Genomic DNA, 18,044 nt, shown 5'->3' with positions numbered 1-18,044 from the left:
TTCCTTTTCCTTTTTTTTTTTTTCTTGTGGTCCTACTTCTTCAATGAATTCACTGCCATGCAGTCAACCATTTTAGAGAGAATAATTGAGTTCATTATAGCTGCAGAGGATTTGTGAAGTGAATTGGATGGTGCGTTTCAAGGGGGCAGATGTATCAGTTGGTTTGTTCTAATAGTTCTACAAATTTTGGCATTAGGGCGTTTTTTTCTTTCTTTCCTTTTTTTTTTTTTTCCTCCACCAGAGACACTCTACCTGGAATCACTTCCTCTGTCTCACCCTTCTTTACCTGGCAATTGCCTTATAGAGATTTAAATTAACTTTCTTAGGAATCTTTATGTAACACAGGCTGTTAATATAATTTGTGTGTCATCATACCATCCCCAGTTTAAAAATTAAAGCTTGAGAAACTTTTAAGAGTGGCTCTCAAGCAAGGTTTAAAAACAGATCTTTCAAAGTATACACCTTTTTTGACCCACAAAGAAATTGGAGTTGTTAGGGTGGAAGATTCACTTCTCTCTCCTTCCTCAGCTGTACTCAGGACATGTAACAGAAGAATTTCTTCTGCCAGTCTTAGGCACTCTGGAAGGAGCATTAACCACTCTGGAGTTTTCACTGGAATTCAGCTCCACATCTTAGGAGCTGCTTAGCTTAAGCCTGTTATCCTCTGTCTCCAAAACTATACAATGAGAATTATATCTATATTCTAAATATCCCCTGAATGCTAAATGATTTTAATGCATAAAAATCTAAATAATTCTTGGCAGATTATAAGCACTTACATTACCTAGGGAAAAATCATGTAGATCCAGCTTCCTTTTGGTTTTTCTAGTCTCACTTTTTCTTGGCTTGCTAACAAATGAACTTCCTGTTACATTATATTTCTCTTAAGGCTTTATCCCATGAGGAAAAATGTTAATAATAGTATGGATTTATATTCTTTTGGCAAATGGACTGTTGTGTGATATGCAAAAATATGCTTTGCTTTTATGCTCTTGGCATGCTCATGAGTAGATCTGTATGGGTACAACTGCAAGAAAATTCTGTAATAAATTAAGACTGAGCTGTACTTAACATAAGGGCTTAGCTTGGAATGTGGTGTGTGTGCAACTCTGATTGCTCCAGTCACTAAACCATAATTTGCCACAGAGAACTAATTTTGAAGAATTCTAAGAGTGGAAAACTTACAGGATGCAGGCAGTTTTGCTGACATTTGATAATATCTAGTTGTCAATGAGATTTTAAAAGTTACACATGATCATGTCGATTCCTGGAAAAAAAAAAGAAAAAGAAAGTAAAGAAACATACAACAGGAACTTACATGATGAAAAGTAATGTTAAAACATTTTGCAAGCATTTCAAATGGGATCATGTGATTGCTAATGTTTATAGTTCATAACTTAAATGGTATTGGCTAATTAAAGAAAGCACTTGGGATAAGAAAGAATTCAGAAATGGTTGTGGTTTGTTTTGTTTTGCTTTTATACTTTGTAATGATCCCAGAGATTTGAGGAAACCTTTCAAGCTGAATATATTTTCTCTTTGGCTCATTATTTGCTTAACAATAGGCCATTTATTTTGGCAGGAGAAAATGTACCTGTTCAATACCAAAAGACCTATGAATCTTAACCTTCTTTATTGCCTACTATTATCATTTGAGAATTTTTATTAACTGAAAAAAATGATGATTTTCTCTATATTGGGATTTCTCCCAGCTTCTGCGATTTTAGTTTCTATAATTTGAAGTGCATATTTAAAATACATTGCTTTATTTGATTACATGTGTATTTTCCGTTAATAAAATCCAGTAGAGATATTTGACATCGTATATGCATTTATGAAAAATAATGCATTCAAAAAGTAGCTCTAAAGATAACTGGAGCTCACTAAGTATATCATCTTAAAGATCCCACCTAATAACAGTTTTCTTATTGCATAATAATATTAATTTATACTCAGCTTTATGAATTATTCATGCAAGGGACAGAGCTAGATATTTTAGTTGTGAATATTAATTTATTAATAATTTTCCCCAACACATTTACCTGCACTGTATGCACAGGACAAAGCCCAGCCATACCCCCTCCATCACCAAGAGTACAAGCTTCCAGACCGACTCTGGCGACACCTGTTCTTGAAGGCAAGTATTTTGTTTTATTTTTTATACAAAGACCTCTATTGTAGATAAATTAGAATGTGGAAGAATAGAAAAAGAGTAACTAAAGTAACAAAATGCAGTATTTTCACCCATGTTTTTGTTATGAATAAAGTACAATATACTTTCCTAGAATTCCAATTTGCTCCTTTTAAGAAAATGAAAGATTTCCTCTTAATATTCTATATTGGTGACCTTTAGCTTCCATATGGATGGCCAGATTACTGCCCTGGAATTCAAGCCAAAAAACAAATAGTTTTACATCATGTACAACAAAGAAGAATGAGAAATTATATTCCATTTTTGTATGATGTGTCAAAATGTATCCTACTATCATGTACAACTAATTAGAACAACAAAAAAAAAGTTTAAGTAGAAAAAATATATAGGGACAAATAGTCAAGATTATGCCTTGCAATTCTTGCAAATTTACCAAAACTTACTCAATTTGTTTGGTCTGAAGACTTTAATGTAAGAAGTTCTGAGTTGGAATGTGAGCTCCAATTTTTGCAAATTTTCTAAATTTGACATTTTACTTAAATTCACTGTTCATGAGTTTTTCTGTCTCTAAAATTGGGTTACAATAGTACTGACCTTCTAGGGTTATTGGGAGGATGAATTTATGAGTGTGTGTGTGTGTGTGTGTGTGTGTGTAGCTCATATATATGTATATCTATACAGCTTATAAACGGTTCAATATAATTAGTAGTAAAAATACTACCAATTAGTAATTCTTCAAAATATGATGCTGCTTGAAGATCAGCAAAATAAAATGAGGGAAATTTCATTAAAACCAAATATTTTAGAATTTTAAAGTCACTTCTTTTAGTCTTTTTAATTCCATCAACTATTATTTATTGAATCTCAACCATAGGATCATGTCAGATATTGTCCAAAGGACTAGAGATTTGGAGATTGTTTTAGCTTCTTTGCTGCTGTGAGTATAAGCTGTGATCAGGAAAAACAGTCATTTCTCCTCTGAACCTTCTTGCATTGTCTCACATGTGCACTTTTGGGGAACATCTCACATCCAAACCATAACAGAGATTAATAGAAAAGCATTTCCTGCTTGCCAACACTCAGTGTACAGATACAAAATATACAAGTAATTAAAGTGAAGAGCACCAGTGCATTTTTACAAGAGTAAACTTGGAGATCTCCTCCACATCACAGCCCCCTTTCTACCTCTAGCTATGTCCCACACTGAAAAGGACCTTCTGTTTGCATAGGTGGATATCCCAGCCTGCCTGTACAAGTTCTGTCCACTTTGCCCACAGATGTCCATTGGTTTTGGCCACCCCATGAAACTAGGAGTGAGCACACTAATGAGGGTTCATTCAGGGATAGGCCCACTGGCATCAGAGTAAGAATTCTTAGGGGAAAATAAATCTCAGGGGCCCAGGATCTAAAGGGCATGAGAGAAGACATTCCAGGTGGCTATATTCTGTGCACTCCACAGACTGCTACCTTGGGACAGGGTGCAGCCACAGGAGGACTCAGCAGAACTCGATAAAACACAGGGTGTCCAGAAGGGCACTTGATTTCTGGTTCCTAAGAGGTGAGCAGAGGTGTGCTGATTATTAAAGTGTCATCACAACAGGAAAACATAAGTCAGTTTAAAGTGCCATGAACGTTTAGAAGAGGGTTGATGTGAATCTGCTTGGAAGAGGTGAAGAGGACGCCAGAAACATCTTCTCAGCAAGCAGGCAAGGGAGGCAGAAGCATTGTTGGATCAGCACACACAAAGAGAGGAGAGAGGACAGAGGAGAGAGAAAGGAGTTCACAGAGAAAGGTCCATAGAGCATAAGTAGTTCAGCTGGGAGAGAAAGAAGCAAAAACTGAACGGAGAGAGTTGGGGAGTTGAAAGAAAAGCATTGGGAGGGTATATCATTAAGAGCCTTGTAAAGCTAACCTTGAGATTTCTTTTTATTTTTAAATCTTTATTATAAAACATTGATAAACTCCCATTATATGCAGAGTTATCAACATTTTATTAAACATTTTTATTCTTACTTCTTTCCTTCTTCCTAAATTTTGGTTATATTTTAATTTCCTTCACAAATCTCTGACATCAAAGTATTTCACTGGATCAAGAAATTTTTTACTTTGAAATGTTTGACGCATTTACATGATATGAAACTTAAAAGTAATAACAAAAATGATATAGAGTGAATTTTTCCTTCCAGGCCCTATCTTCCAATGACCAGTCTCCTCCCCATAGGCAACTGGTATATTAGTTTCTTATGTAATCCTACACAGATATTTTGTGCCTATAAAAGTTCAAATATTTCCTCTTAGGCAAAGAGATCTTTTTTTGTTGTTGTTCCTAAAAAGATGGAGAATTTCCAGTGGATGGAATAAGCAAATTAATTTAGCAATCATCTTAAAGGCTAGACTGTTGCAATGAGATTTTGTTGCAGGTGCTTAGGAAAAGATCAGCCCAATCAAGTTGTAAAGCCTGAAATAAACAAAGGGTATTGGTAGAGAGAAGCATATGTATCAGAAAGATGTTTGACAAGACATTTAATTGATCAAAGAATCTGATTAAACATAGATGCTAAGGGAAAACAAAAAATCAGAATGACTTAATGCTTTCTGAATTAGATATCCAGGTGGACTATAATGAGATAAGAACAGAAACTATAGAAATAAAACAGAAGAGCAGGAAGGTGATGTGTTCAAACTCTCACACAGGAGTTTCTTATGGGTCACCCAGGCATAATTATTGAACAGACTATTCTATTAGTATATGTGCTGCTGAAATGAGTACCTGACTATTCTAAATAAGCACATGGAACTTAAGAAAATATTATATGTTCTTTTTTTATCTGCAATCAAATGCATATGTAACCTATTCTCTTCTCTATCCCTTACCCCTCCCTCTTACCTCCCTCAAATTCTATTCCAAAATGATTATACCAATAAAGAAGAGGAGATGTCTGAGGCTACTTTCAGTTTATTTAAGGTACCCTATAAAGATCACCACCAATGCTCTTCTAGTAATTTTTCCTTACTTAAATAGAGTGTGAGAATCCTGTGTCTTGGATCATACTATAGTGACTGACAGTCTGTGTTTACAAAATAAAACTCTAATAATTACTATTATATTATTGTATTTGACTTTGATGAGCTTAGGGAATTCTCCCAGGACTGAATTTTATTGGCTTAGTACAATTTTTTAAAAAGAGTTTGTAGGTTGAAAGCATCAAAATCAATTATAAATCTCCTTAAAATACATATTCCTACCATATCTTGTATCTATCTAGCAAACCAGATTCTCTAGCATGTCAGACAGGGGGAAATCTCCATTTTTAATAAACACCTCAGCTCAATCTTTACACATTAAATTTTGAGAGCTACTGGTTTTTCCTCTATATAACAAACTTTACACAGTCAATCAATTCTTTTACACCAAATATTAGAAGTTGGTAGTCCTCTTCAAGTATCCTTTTATCAATTTTTTATATTAAATTTGCTTTGGTAAGGGGTAAATTGTACAACTGACCACAGATTCCAATGATCCCTATTTATTATGCATTTATGATTCACACATTCAATAGCCAGGGAAAGATTTGAATAGGTGAGAAGGTGCTCTTTTCCTACAATTGTGTTCCAACATCAGCATGTTTTCTGCACTTGTGCAACCAGATCCTGACCAAGCCATGCCTGTACTCTACTCTTCAACTCAGATTTATTTTGAGTGTTATGTTTGCTTTCTTTGCATGTACTTTATAGTTATATTCAAAAATCATGAAAAGTAGTTGTTATTAGCAACAACGAGCAAATGAAGACTTTGAATTTGTTTGTGAAAAAAGTCAATAGGAGGACTGGGATTCCAGCTCTGGATTCCCAGTTCAATGCCTAGGAATGACTCTAATATATGACAATGTAGTACTTGGAGTATGAGGATCCCTATACTCTATACTTCTGAAACAATAAGTTTTGGAATATGAAGACAAAAAACGTTTTATGCTTTAGATTCTATGCACTTCTCTAATGGAAACATGACATTTTGATGGTGATCATGAGTACCCTGGCCATACTTTCAAAATTGAAGGTACTCATAAATCATCTGTGAATGCTGTAAAACTATATTCAAATTTATTAGGTCTGGGCTGGGGCCTGAATTTCTGCATCTTCATTTCTTGCAAGTATTACTGATGCTGTTGTCCAGGATCCTATCTGAGTGGCAAATCCCTAGATTATTTTAGAATGAGGTCAAGGGCAATGTTGTATTTCTAAAAAGGCTTCTAATGTAGTATTAACCACAGGAGTCTCCTGTTAAATGGGTCAAATGTCCTTCTGAAAGACTGGAATGCTACTCATGGAGACATTTTGTCCTCTCATTGTCTAGAAAACAGGAAGTGTTTCAGGTCAAGGACCTAAAGCATTCCAGAAAGACTCACAAAAGAGCAGGAGAAAAGTCAATGGGAATGGGGGTGGGAGTCAAATTTACTTGTAAATTACAACTACCTATTACATAGTATTTAAAATATTTCGCTTTGTTCATCTGTACAAATTGGATGAACTGTCAATTGCAAATTTCAAATTAAAGTTCCATACAACCTAAATCAGTATAATATTAATACCAATCTGATGAAAAAGGGGAGGGGGCGGGGAAGATTGCTATTCTTTGGTTATTGGACACCATAATTTAGCATAGTTTGTGAGTATCTTCCTCATAGACTCCACAATGACGTTCTTTCTTTAACAAAATGGTTAAAACCTAACTAGTCCAGGGTGTGGAACTCTTGTCTCCCATCCCCCTCAGTCAACACACTTCATGTTGGCTCACAGGAGCCTTTCATTTATTTGTTTTTCAATGTGAATGCATGGAATGGAGTGAGTTCCCACGCCACCTTTAACTCCCATGCCTCCACTTCACCCATTCACCCACTTGGCTCCAGACATCATTTCTCTGTGTGAGAGAACTATGTGAGGAGAATTTCTCCTTGATATAAAGTTTTTAAGTTCCTTATTGACCTTGTTGTCTTACAGTTCTGACAAAGGCCCACAGTATAGGTTAAACAATAGGAATTTGTTTTCTCATAGTTCTGGAGGTTGGAAGTCCAAGATCAGCCCAGCTGGTGAGGGCTCTCTTCCAGATTGCTTTCTCTTTTCTCACATGCAGAGAAGAGGAGAGCTCCAGGGTCTCTCCTATAAAGGTACCAGTTCTATAGGAGCAGGGTTCCACACTTCTAACCTCATTTCTTTCTAACCCCTCAAAGCCTCCATCTCCAAAGCAGTCATATGGGGTCAGCGTCAGCACTGCAACATACATTTGAGCTGGGGACACATTTAGTTTATAAGACTTGGTAACCTGTAAGCTTAGTAAAGATATAAGTAAAGCACTTGAAGTGCTTACTTCGTGTAATTAGAGTTGTTTAAATATTTCTTTTTGAGGACCAATGATTTTCTCTTTCATTTCCATCAGAATTTTTATGTAGAATAGATTCTTGACTTTAATCACCTTTTGTACATGCTTTTAACTGATAGTAGTTAAATATTTTTAAATTTTTGACTAAAATTTAAGTTTATTCTGAAGGTAATAACAAAAAATGGAGTCATCTCATCACTGGCTAGTACTATATGTCCTTTACCTAAAGAGTAAACAAGTGATTTAGAACAAATCCTATAGATCACAGTCTAAAAGAAAAAGGGAAAAATCATAGTTATATTTATTTTGACATTTAGATTTAATAAATCATGTGACTTGAGATAATTTAACACAAAACTGGCAAGTAACTATGTCCCTACCCAATGTCCACAGGACAAGAGGCAGTTTGTAAATAATAGTGACACCTGAAGTTGTATCATATTCTAACAAGATGGACATAAATCAAAGAAATCAGATTCCCCAATTTGAGGAAGATGTTGATAGTCAGATTATGCAAATGTTTGCTTTCAATTTATCTCCTAGCAGAGGTTCATAAAACACCAAGTAGCAAATGTTTTGCCTGTCAATCTGTCACCTGGAAAACAATGTGTCATTTGTTAAGTGGGACACTTAAGCTTCATTGTTATATTTAAAGAGTGATTTAATTTGACATTTTATTCCAGAATTCAGTAGTATGTTTAAATGAATAAAATAACAGTATTTCAGGACCAGGAGACTTTTGTTAATACTAACTCTTTGTAATGTGCACAAACTGAGTTTGTGCACCAAAACTGCGAACACTGAGCAGCTCCCAAGGAGTCCATCTTACCAGGCTAAGTTGAGATCACAGGCTTTGTCAAGGCTTGCAGATGTGCTGCCTATGACTTCATTAGCATAATTGATTAGGAGCTAGGACATATTTAGTATTAATCAAGCTGTTTTTACTGAAACTGATTATGCCAGTCCTCTTGATGCACTATTTTGGTCTGGAACTTCCTCAGGACTAAGTTGCAAGAAAAAGGCTTTATATAAAAAGGAGAAACTTACATGTAGCAATAGATGATGCCATTTGGTTTGAGAAATATAGTTCAGATTATACGAGCATAAACATCTCAATTTTAATGGTTTCAAAAAGTAGTATTTATATATAGATTGGATCATTAAATTTGCTCACAGGAGTTTGGAAACAATTTAGAAACATTATCAGTAGAAATCTAAAAACTCCTAAACCTTGTTATGGGTAAAAGTGCTCAACATTTCTGTAAAGCCCTTAATAGCCTTTGTTGAGCTTTCATGGCATTAAAAAAATAATGGTTTCTCACGGCACTTGCTCTGTGCTGGTAAGTGTCATGGTACTTCTTACCTCCAACCACTTACTGTGTGCCTCCAACTTGTTTCATGCCTTCCTTGGGTTCACTCTCTGTCTACTGCACATTTTGTACACCACAGTGAAGAACTTATTGCCTTGAATCTTTGAATACAAAGGAGCTAATTGTATATTACATCACTTCTTCCTTTGACTCCTTCTATATTTTTATAGCATAGGTGCCTAGGGACAATTGGCCATGATAACTTTGAAAATATTTTGCTTAATAGCCACTCCAAGGAATCATTGGCTCGTTGTTGTCAATTAATATTTAATTCTGGACATAGCTTAACTAGAACAAACTTAGAAATGGATTTGGCAAGTATAATATGGATTCTTAAAATCTTTCAAAAATTATTAAATTTTGAGACAATTAATTTTCACATCTTTCGGGACTCTCACCAGGTTTGAAAGACCCACAATTTCAAAAGCCCTGAGGAGTTATTAATTTATTATGCAAATACAGCAGACATATGTGAGTTTATTTCCCTTCCCCTAAAGAAATAATATTTTGAAACACTAACATTAAAGGTGGTTTTTGACCCTTAGCATGAGAGCCCTCTCATCACCAAATGTTAGTCAGCATTTCCACTAATGGCTTACCCCAAGAACTGTAAATCTTAGGGAAAATTATCCCCACACTCCTTTATAGGATCCTCAATAATTAGAAAAGACACCTTCAGGCAGTCATCCCCTCCCCAATCACCATGAAATGTGGAAAGACTGTTTAATATAGTTCTTGTATAGGCAATATTATCAGATCTGGTTCCATCCATCTTCAAACAGTAATTCTGAAAAACATTTTTTTTCTTTCCACCTACTCAACAAAGAGCTCTCCCAAGCCTTATTTTTCTTATTGATAACTAAGGAATTAAAAGCTTCCACCCACAAGCAATTAATGGACATTTATGTATATTAAAAGTTTCCTTACTCTAGAGAGAAGACCAGTCACACTGCCCAATTTCACCTTGGATACTAATCAGTCATGTAATCTTGAGACTAAACTTTAATGGTACCTCAAGTCTTTCTTTGCTTTTATATTCAAATTTTTTTTCTTTTTTTCCCCCAGCTGGTGGATTAGTAATGAGCTTTCTTAGTGACAAAGGAAAGCCTCCCTTGCTTTGCCAATAGCCACTATGGAAGAATAAAGCATGGTTATGGTTTGATAAAGATGTCTAATTTGTTTTGTTGTGGCAATGGGTAATCCTGTGAAGCATTTAGTGAAATATGAAAGTGAGTTGTACAGGTCACAAAGATTATAAAAGTTAAGAGGAAGATGAACTATAAATGAGGTGAGGCCATGTATTGAAACTATAAGCCCTGTATTGGGTCATAAAGAGTAAGTTAGTTGGATTTATGTAGATTCAGAGGAGAAAGGAGCATTATACAAAATTTAATATAAGATAATTTTTTACCACAGGATGCATCAGAGGACAATGTTCTACAGGAGCTAGTAATGTTTTATTTACAATTCTATTAAACTGAGAACTTTACCACCTTGGCTCTTCGGTGAGATATATCCTGAGAAGCAAAAACATAAAATAATAAAATAGAAATTTTTCCTCACTTCTTATTCCATTAACTTCATGACACAATAGGTTTTATCAGGCCAATAAAATATTTTTTCTTTGTTTTGTGGTAAAATAAGCTCACAACTTATGGTGATTTTTTAATGGAATGAATCTTTAGTTATAAATTTTCATAAAATGTGTAAACCAAACTTTTAGTACCTACTTAACCCAGAAAGTTGCTAAGGAAACTAAATTAAATAATGCATATAACAACTCATTTCCTAGCACAGTTAGGAATGCAACTATTAGTTGCTGTTATTATTATTATCATTTTTACATCAGAAAATTTATTACATTATAGCAAATCATTAAATCATTAATCTTTATGTTTTTTATTAGTGTCTATATAATGTAATAAATTAATTGCATTTATGAGATTTGTCAGTATACCTGAAATTCTTATATGAAATTTAGTACAGGATTGGGATTGTATCCTGAAAGACTTTCTACACACCTCCTCACACTTTTTACACTTCCTCACAGATTGTGAGATGTTTACACGGTTGAGCAGAGAAGAGTATGACTTGATTTTCCTCTTAGAGCATTGTGTCATCTATAGAACAGATGAATTGGTGAGGTCTGAGCCTGAAGGTTTGGAGGACAAGACACATTTAGGAGACAACTACTCATAGGGAAAAATTATGCTACTGTTGTTCTAAAGAATCACATTTTTACTCTAGAAACAACTCTAAGCAGTGAATATAATATAATTATTTCACAAAGATCAGAGAAATCAAGTAAATTGCATCAGATAGCACAGATCTAAAAATGGTGTAATTGCAATTGGGAACCAGGTGTCTCCTAACAAGGCTTAGTCTATTTCTATTATCTTAGAATGGCAATTAAGTGTTAGGGCTCAGCATAATTGCTAAAGTTCTTATCTGACTTGGGTAAATGAATGGCATTACGAAAAAGAACATGTTTTGAAAGATAATAATGAGTTCAATTTTGGGCTTGCTGAGTGTATCAGGATTCCTGGAACACTCAAATGTGTGATTAAGAGTTTAATGAGTAAAATATTTATCAACGTTTGAGCACTCCAGGGTTAACCCAAGCAGGAAGCCCTTATCAACCATAATGTGAAGAGGCAGGGGATGAAGTTGTATTTTTTTGTCACAGAAAGCCTTAAAGCTTAGTAAAGAGATGCCCAAACAAAACAATCTTGTATCCGTCAGTGGGGAACACACCCAACAATGCACTATAAAATGGAATATGTACAGGAAACTAGGGAATAAATGCCTAAGTTATTTCTCTCTCTTTTCCCCCCCTGATTTATTACCTCTTAATGTTGCACCACAGGCCAAAATAACCCCAATCCAGAGAGCTTTAGGATTATTTAATACAATCTATAAAGGTTAAGGTGGAGACTGGACATGGGGAGAAAAAAGAAGATGGCCACGTCAGGGAGTATTTTTGTCTTGGATCACACAAGTCACTTCCAGTGGACAGCTGAATACTATAGGGGTATCAGGAGTTCACAAATGAGGGAAGTACAGTTAATGGGGTCATAAACTTAGCACAAATTTTTGTGAAGTATCTTATGAGCAACTCTATTTCTAAGATATTCTTGGTAGAAAAAAAGTTTTATGATGGAATACTTTCAGACAACTTTATATCTACTTCCTGGACATTCAGAAAATACTCTTGTATATACCAATGTATCCAAGAAACATTCTGGATTAAAACAATTATGCATAATTTTTTAACTTGATGATTTCCATTTTGTGTGTATGTCTCTGTGTGTTTCTTGATCACAGAAACATTTCCATTCCTAATGACACTGGTCAATCTCCCAAGGAACAACTGATCTCAACAACATTTGGTTCAAATATACTAGAATAGTAGGATCACCCTGAGTATAGGTGAACCTATTTAGTATACAGTCTATCCAAGAAGAGAAATGCAGGGGAACATTAGTCTGGCTTCTCCAGAGAAACAGAACTAACTATTCGATTGGATCTGTATCTATATATTGTTTTCTCTCTCCCTACCAATCCAGGAAGAGACTGATTAATTTTAAATTATTGGCTCATGGAACTGTTGGGGCTGGCAAGTCTGATATCTGTAGGACATGGAGGCAGGATGGGAACCTGGGGAAGAGTTGATGTTGCTGTTTTGAGTCTGCAAATTTTGAAAGAACATTCCATTTTCCTTTTGCAACCTCTTCTCTTAAGGCCTTCAGTGTTGAGTGCTTCCACATTAATGGGGACAATACACCTTGCTCATAGTTTACTAAAATAAATGTTAACTGCACCTAAACAAAGATCTTTGTAGAAACATCCAGATTGGTCTTTGACCAAATAAATGTTACCTTATCTTCCTGAGTTAATGCATTAAATTCACTATTGCAAATATCCTCAGAAGACAGAATAAGAACGTCAAGGATGTAAGAATATGAAGTAGGAAAAGGTCCAACAGTGCCAAGTGCTCCAGAGATGGATAGAACACAAAGACTGAGTGGGACCATTAGATTGATCAGAAACCATCATAACCTACTTCGGCCTCACTGTTTTCTCTCTGACAAATATACACAAAGTTGTATTCATGAGTTTAAACTCAAGTTCCAAATGTAAAGTTTAGTCTCATATAGCTCTCAAAGACTTTTGTCATCAGCAGGGTGATATTTTTGAAATAGAAGATATGTTAAATCTATTACAGCTCCAGAATTTTATCATGCGTTTCTTATTCAATCCTTTTCCCTTCAAAGAAACCATTTATTTCATTTTTGGTTTGTTTGTTACTGTGGGCTAATCAATACCATCAAATGAAAACAGATGTTTTATTTCAGAGGTTTAATCCTTCCAATATTATGTTCTGGTTAATTTTTTTTGCAATGGTTTTACATTACAGAAGAATTGTGAAGATAACACAGAGAGTTCTTGTATACCCTTTAGCAAATTCCTCTAATGTTAGCATCTTAAAAAACTCTGGTTCATTTACCAAATCTAAGAAATTAATAACAGTGCAACATTGGTAACTGAAAAAACAGACTTTGACTTTAGCCTTCCAATGGCTTATAAAATAATTTTTCTTAAAAAATTATTACTTACATGGGTGATGGGGGTCACAAATATTAACAAATTATTCACAACTTTTCTGCGCCATTCTAAGGAATATTCTAGGTTTTTCTGGTAAGCTCTGTTGTAATTTTGTTCTGAAGATATGCTAGGTGAACAGAAAAAGTGGAGTTAAATTAATTCTATTTGCACACGCAAGGATTATTTCCCAGAAGAAAACACAGGATCTAAAAGGTGAGGAGAGGTCAAGAGAAGGGGATAGAAGGCACAGAACAGAATGAAATAAGTCCTTATTGGTGCTTTTGGAAGAAAGAGTTTTAGGGAAGTAGCTATGATTAGGGCACCTTGGGAAGCTCAATTAAGAATAGAATGGGCAAGGAATTTTTAGACAAAACTCCTACAATACAGGAAACAAAAGCAAAAATAGACTAATGGGATTGCATCAAACTAAATAGCAGCTAAACAACATAGGAAACAATCAAAGTGAGGAGAAAACTGACTGAATAAGAGAAAATAATTGCAAGCTATACATCTGACAAGCAGTTAATATTCAGCATATGCATGGAACTCAAAAAAACTCAATAGCAAAAACTTAAACAACCTGATTTAAAAATAATTAATAAAGCTACACAGAAATTTCTCCAAAAAAAGGCATATCAAGTGGCCAACAGATATACTAAAAAAAAAAATATCCAGCAACACTACTCATTAGGGAAATGCACATCAAAACCACAGTGAGATATCATCTTATTCCAGTAAGAATGGTTCTTATCAAAAAGACAAAAATACAAGTACTGGTGATTATGGAGAAAAGGGAACCCTTGTACACTGTTGGTAGGAGTGTAAATTATTATAGCTATCATGAAAAAACCATATGAAGGTCCTTCAAAAATTAAAAGTTGAAGTACCAGATAATCGAGAAATCCCACTGTTGGGTATTTATTCAAAGGAAATAAAATCAGTATGTTCAGGGACACTGGCACCGCAATATTTACCAAGGCACTATTCACAATAATAGCCAAGATAGGAAACCAACATAAGTTTCCATCACCTGGTGAATGGATAAAGAAAATACATAAGGAAAACCTGTCTCACTATCTGTTTTGACCATACAGAAATAGTGTGCTTTCACTCTTGAGGTCAAGGAGTGGCACCCAAGCGGAAGGAAAAACAGTAAAGGAGATGTTGAAATCACAGCCAGCATTCTACCTATTTGCTCATTCATAACTTTTATGTGGTTTGAAAAAATTGTTTTTGTTTTGCATTTTTGTATTATAAAACACCAAAGAATAAGTTAAGGGGAGGTGGTTAGTATATCTCAGTGAATATGATCTTGTAACCCCTTTCTTATTATGGAATTCAGATTGGAATTCATTTTTTTTCCAGCAAATTTTTTCTCAAAACATTTTATGAAATAAGAGTGGTTTCTTACAAAGCTCTTGTTTACAAATACTGGGCTTTCTTTATTAAATATCTACTTGCTTCTGTATTAGCTTCATATAAATTCTTTTTCCTACTATGTATTGTTGCAAGTCATGTTATCTTTCCTGTCTATAACCAATGAGAAATGTGGTTGCATCTTTGAAACCGGATCTGTTTTGGCCAAATGGAGTCAAGAATCTTGGCAATTATTCATTCAATAAAGAATAATAAATGCTTATTTCAATTAAGTGAGGATTTGTGCAAAAACATTTTTACTCTACAATAAACATATTATAATTAATATGTAAAATACAGATATAAGAATATGCTACTAATTTGGTATAGAGATGCTGAAATTTATGTTAATTTGTTAGTTAAAATAAACCCAGATTTGACATTAAAACTATTACAACTTGAAAAATTGAATCTTAGAATGGGCACTTGTTTTCATTTTAAGAATTAATATCCATTAGACATAGTTTTAAAAATTGAAAGTTTCACCCCAAATACAGATTGCAGAATCACATCAGTTACACATCACATTTTACATACTGCCATATTAGTGACTGTTGTATTCTGCTACCTTTCCAATGTATGAAATATGATATGTCAAGAGCTTTGTAACGTTGTGAACAGCCAATAAAAAAAATTAAAAAAATTTAAAAAAATAAGGTATTGTGTTCAACTACAACTAAAAAAATAAATAAATAATAAATTTAATATTTTTCTGGAAAAAAAATGAAAGTTTCAATTGAGAATCAAACTTATAAATATGCCAAATATGCTAGTAACTTTTGGTAATTTTAAAGTCAAATTGTATTGAAAAATAACTATTGAGTCTTTCTAATATATTAATTAAATCACATCAAAACTTCTCAAGCCCCTACTATAAAAATGACAATATCTTTGAAATCATACTTTAATGTGTATTTTGACTTTGAGTCAACTTTTTCTCTGAAAACCAATAATTTAGTCATGAGCAGGAAAAGCTAAATTTTTCAATGTTTCTAGGCATTCTTGACATTTTAAAATGTAATGAAGTACTTTCACAATCCATTTCCAATTACAGAAAAATGTACAAAAATCATATAGATAAATACAGGAGTAATGTTATCTAAATAACATGATGTTGAAAATGAAAAACTGTTAGAATCTTGTATTTATGTTTTCCTTACCCTGTAAAAAACACATTGTAAAAGTTCACAATGAAATGTCTTGAGCAAGCAATGATTCTGCCTAAAAATTTAAAACGTTAAAAGAAATTTTCATGAATCTTCAAATAGCAACATCTATTACCAAACAAAAAAGAGCAATTGTTCATTTTAGTTATTCGGAGAGACAAATGCATGGGACTGAAAGAATCTCACTTGAGTACAAGTCAAACAAACTTATTGAGCATTTGCTTTCTAACATGTTAAAGACCTAAGTTGAAAAATAAAACCCAGCCTATCCCTATTGCCCTTTCAAGTCCCACAGAGGTTGTCTTAGCTGTTTCACATCTATATAGAAAGTAAAAAATAAAGAATAGATGTGGCAGCCTTCATCTTTCGCAACTTAATCCAGCCAAGATTAATGCAATCATTCATCAAAAAAAGAAACAAAAAACCTTTTTAGAATTTTAAAAAGGTTTTAGAGAAATCTACCTTACCCATTTTAAATATTATTAATTTTGATTAATAAATGTTGAGTTGAATTAACTTTTTTTGCAACTTAAAGTGTAGTAAATAATCTTTCTCTTTGCATTCCTTTTTGCATAATAAATTCAGAAACAGAACAGAATTGTCCTTAGGTCAAAGAATTTTATTATAACTGAGCTGAAATGTGAGTTTGACAATGAGGAAGTAGATGCTTATGCTTCTTTTCTACCCTTGTCTCAGTTTGCAAGAGTATCTACCTAAAGTTTCACTTTCCATATTGCAGGAGAAAGATTTGAGTTTGTTTTCATCCTTAGATTTGAGTCCTCATTCTGTCATTTACATGTTTTGTAAAGTTTGTCAAGCTACTCACCTTTCCTCAGCCCATTTTCTTACTAGTTATAGGAAGTGTAGACTTTAACCTGAGGACTAAGTATATGCTAATTATGTAAGGTCATGTGCTTTATTCCATTGGTATAATTTCTTATCATCTTCCAGTGGTTCTAAACAAAACTAAACCTTGTTTTAAACCTTGCTTTGACTGTATGACATAAGTAATTCATTGAGATCTCTATCTCTCTTTTTCATTTTAAAGAAAAATGCATCCTGAACAGGTTTGGATTTAGGTCTGGGGTGCTCAGGACATTTACTTAATGAAGGATGAGGTATCGGTTAGTGTTCTCAGCCTGAATCTGCAAGGCATGAACTGTGTATCTCAATGCCCACAGCTGGCAATGGTAATAACACTGGTGTACTTGCTGCAGCATCAGTTCCCACACACCATTTGAGACTCCACCTAAGGTTAGTGCAGTAGCAGCTTTCTCACTTTATGGGTTTCCTCCTGAGGGTGGGCTTTCTGACTGGCTCCCCCACACCTTTCATAGTCCTTACAGTAATTGTGAGTTTTTTCACTTATTATTCTCACACCTGAAGCTCTTGGAAGGAGTCTTTATTAAAACCAGACTCTTGCAAGTGGTTGGACATAAGGTTAAATGAACATTTGTTGATTTAAGTGACTAAATTGTCACTTTGTAGTCACTGAAAAATACTACAAAATTTGTGGTTGATACTTGTTTGTTGTTAATAGCTTATAATGAGAAGATTTGGTTCCTAAGAATAATTCAGCTATAATTTTAAAAAAATCAAGGCTAAATAAATAAATAAATGTATTCAGGCCCTGAAAGGCCAGATAACTCAAGCGAAGTCTCAATTTAGAGAATTTTGCTGTCATAGCAACGTAACTACAATGTAAAGGGAGGAACTCTTTATGTTTCTATAATGTTTCATCCCTTCAAGAGTCCCAAATCAAATTAAGAGGTAATTTGGGGGGGATAAGGGCAAAAAAGAATAATGCTGAATTCTTTTTTATGTGTTCTAAGTCTTCTTCCTTGCAATACGATTACAAAATCCAGGGGGTTAATTGATACTACCTGGCAACAAGCACGTTCCCTTTAAAGAAACTTAGAAACATATAACTTCTGCTTACAACCTCCCAGTAATCTTCC

At 34.1% G+C, this 18,044-nt stretch overlaps 1 protein-coding gene across 10 annotated transcripts in view; it reads left to right on the top strand.

Annotated features, from left to right (window-relative positions):
• The window catches only part of TRDN (triadin), a 400,855-nt gene that overhangs the window by 172,180 nt on the left and 210,631 nt on the right, over positions 1–18,044 (top strand). For 9 of the 10 annotated variants that reach the window (XM_081295978.1, XM_081295980.1, XM_081295981.1 and 6 more), the window contains exon 10: positions 2,060–2,137. The exons of the other annotated variant lie outside the window; for it this stretch is intronic. In XM_081295978.1, coding sequence (XP_081152104.1) covers positions 2,060–2,137 — 78 coding nt within the window. The remainder of the gene's footprint in view (positions 1–2,059; positions 2,138–18,044) is intronic. 10 annotated transcript variants of the gene reach the window in all.

This window comes from Spermophilus citellus (genome assembly GCF_964194105.1).
Source record: "Spermophilus citellus genome assembly, chromosome: 5".
NCBI classification, from domain to species: Eukaryota; Metazoa; Chordata; class Mammalia; order Rodentia; family Sciuridae; genus Spermophilus; species Spermophilus citellus.
Note: the sequence above shows the minus strand (reverse complement) of the source record. Positions and strands in the feature narration are given on the sequence as shown.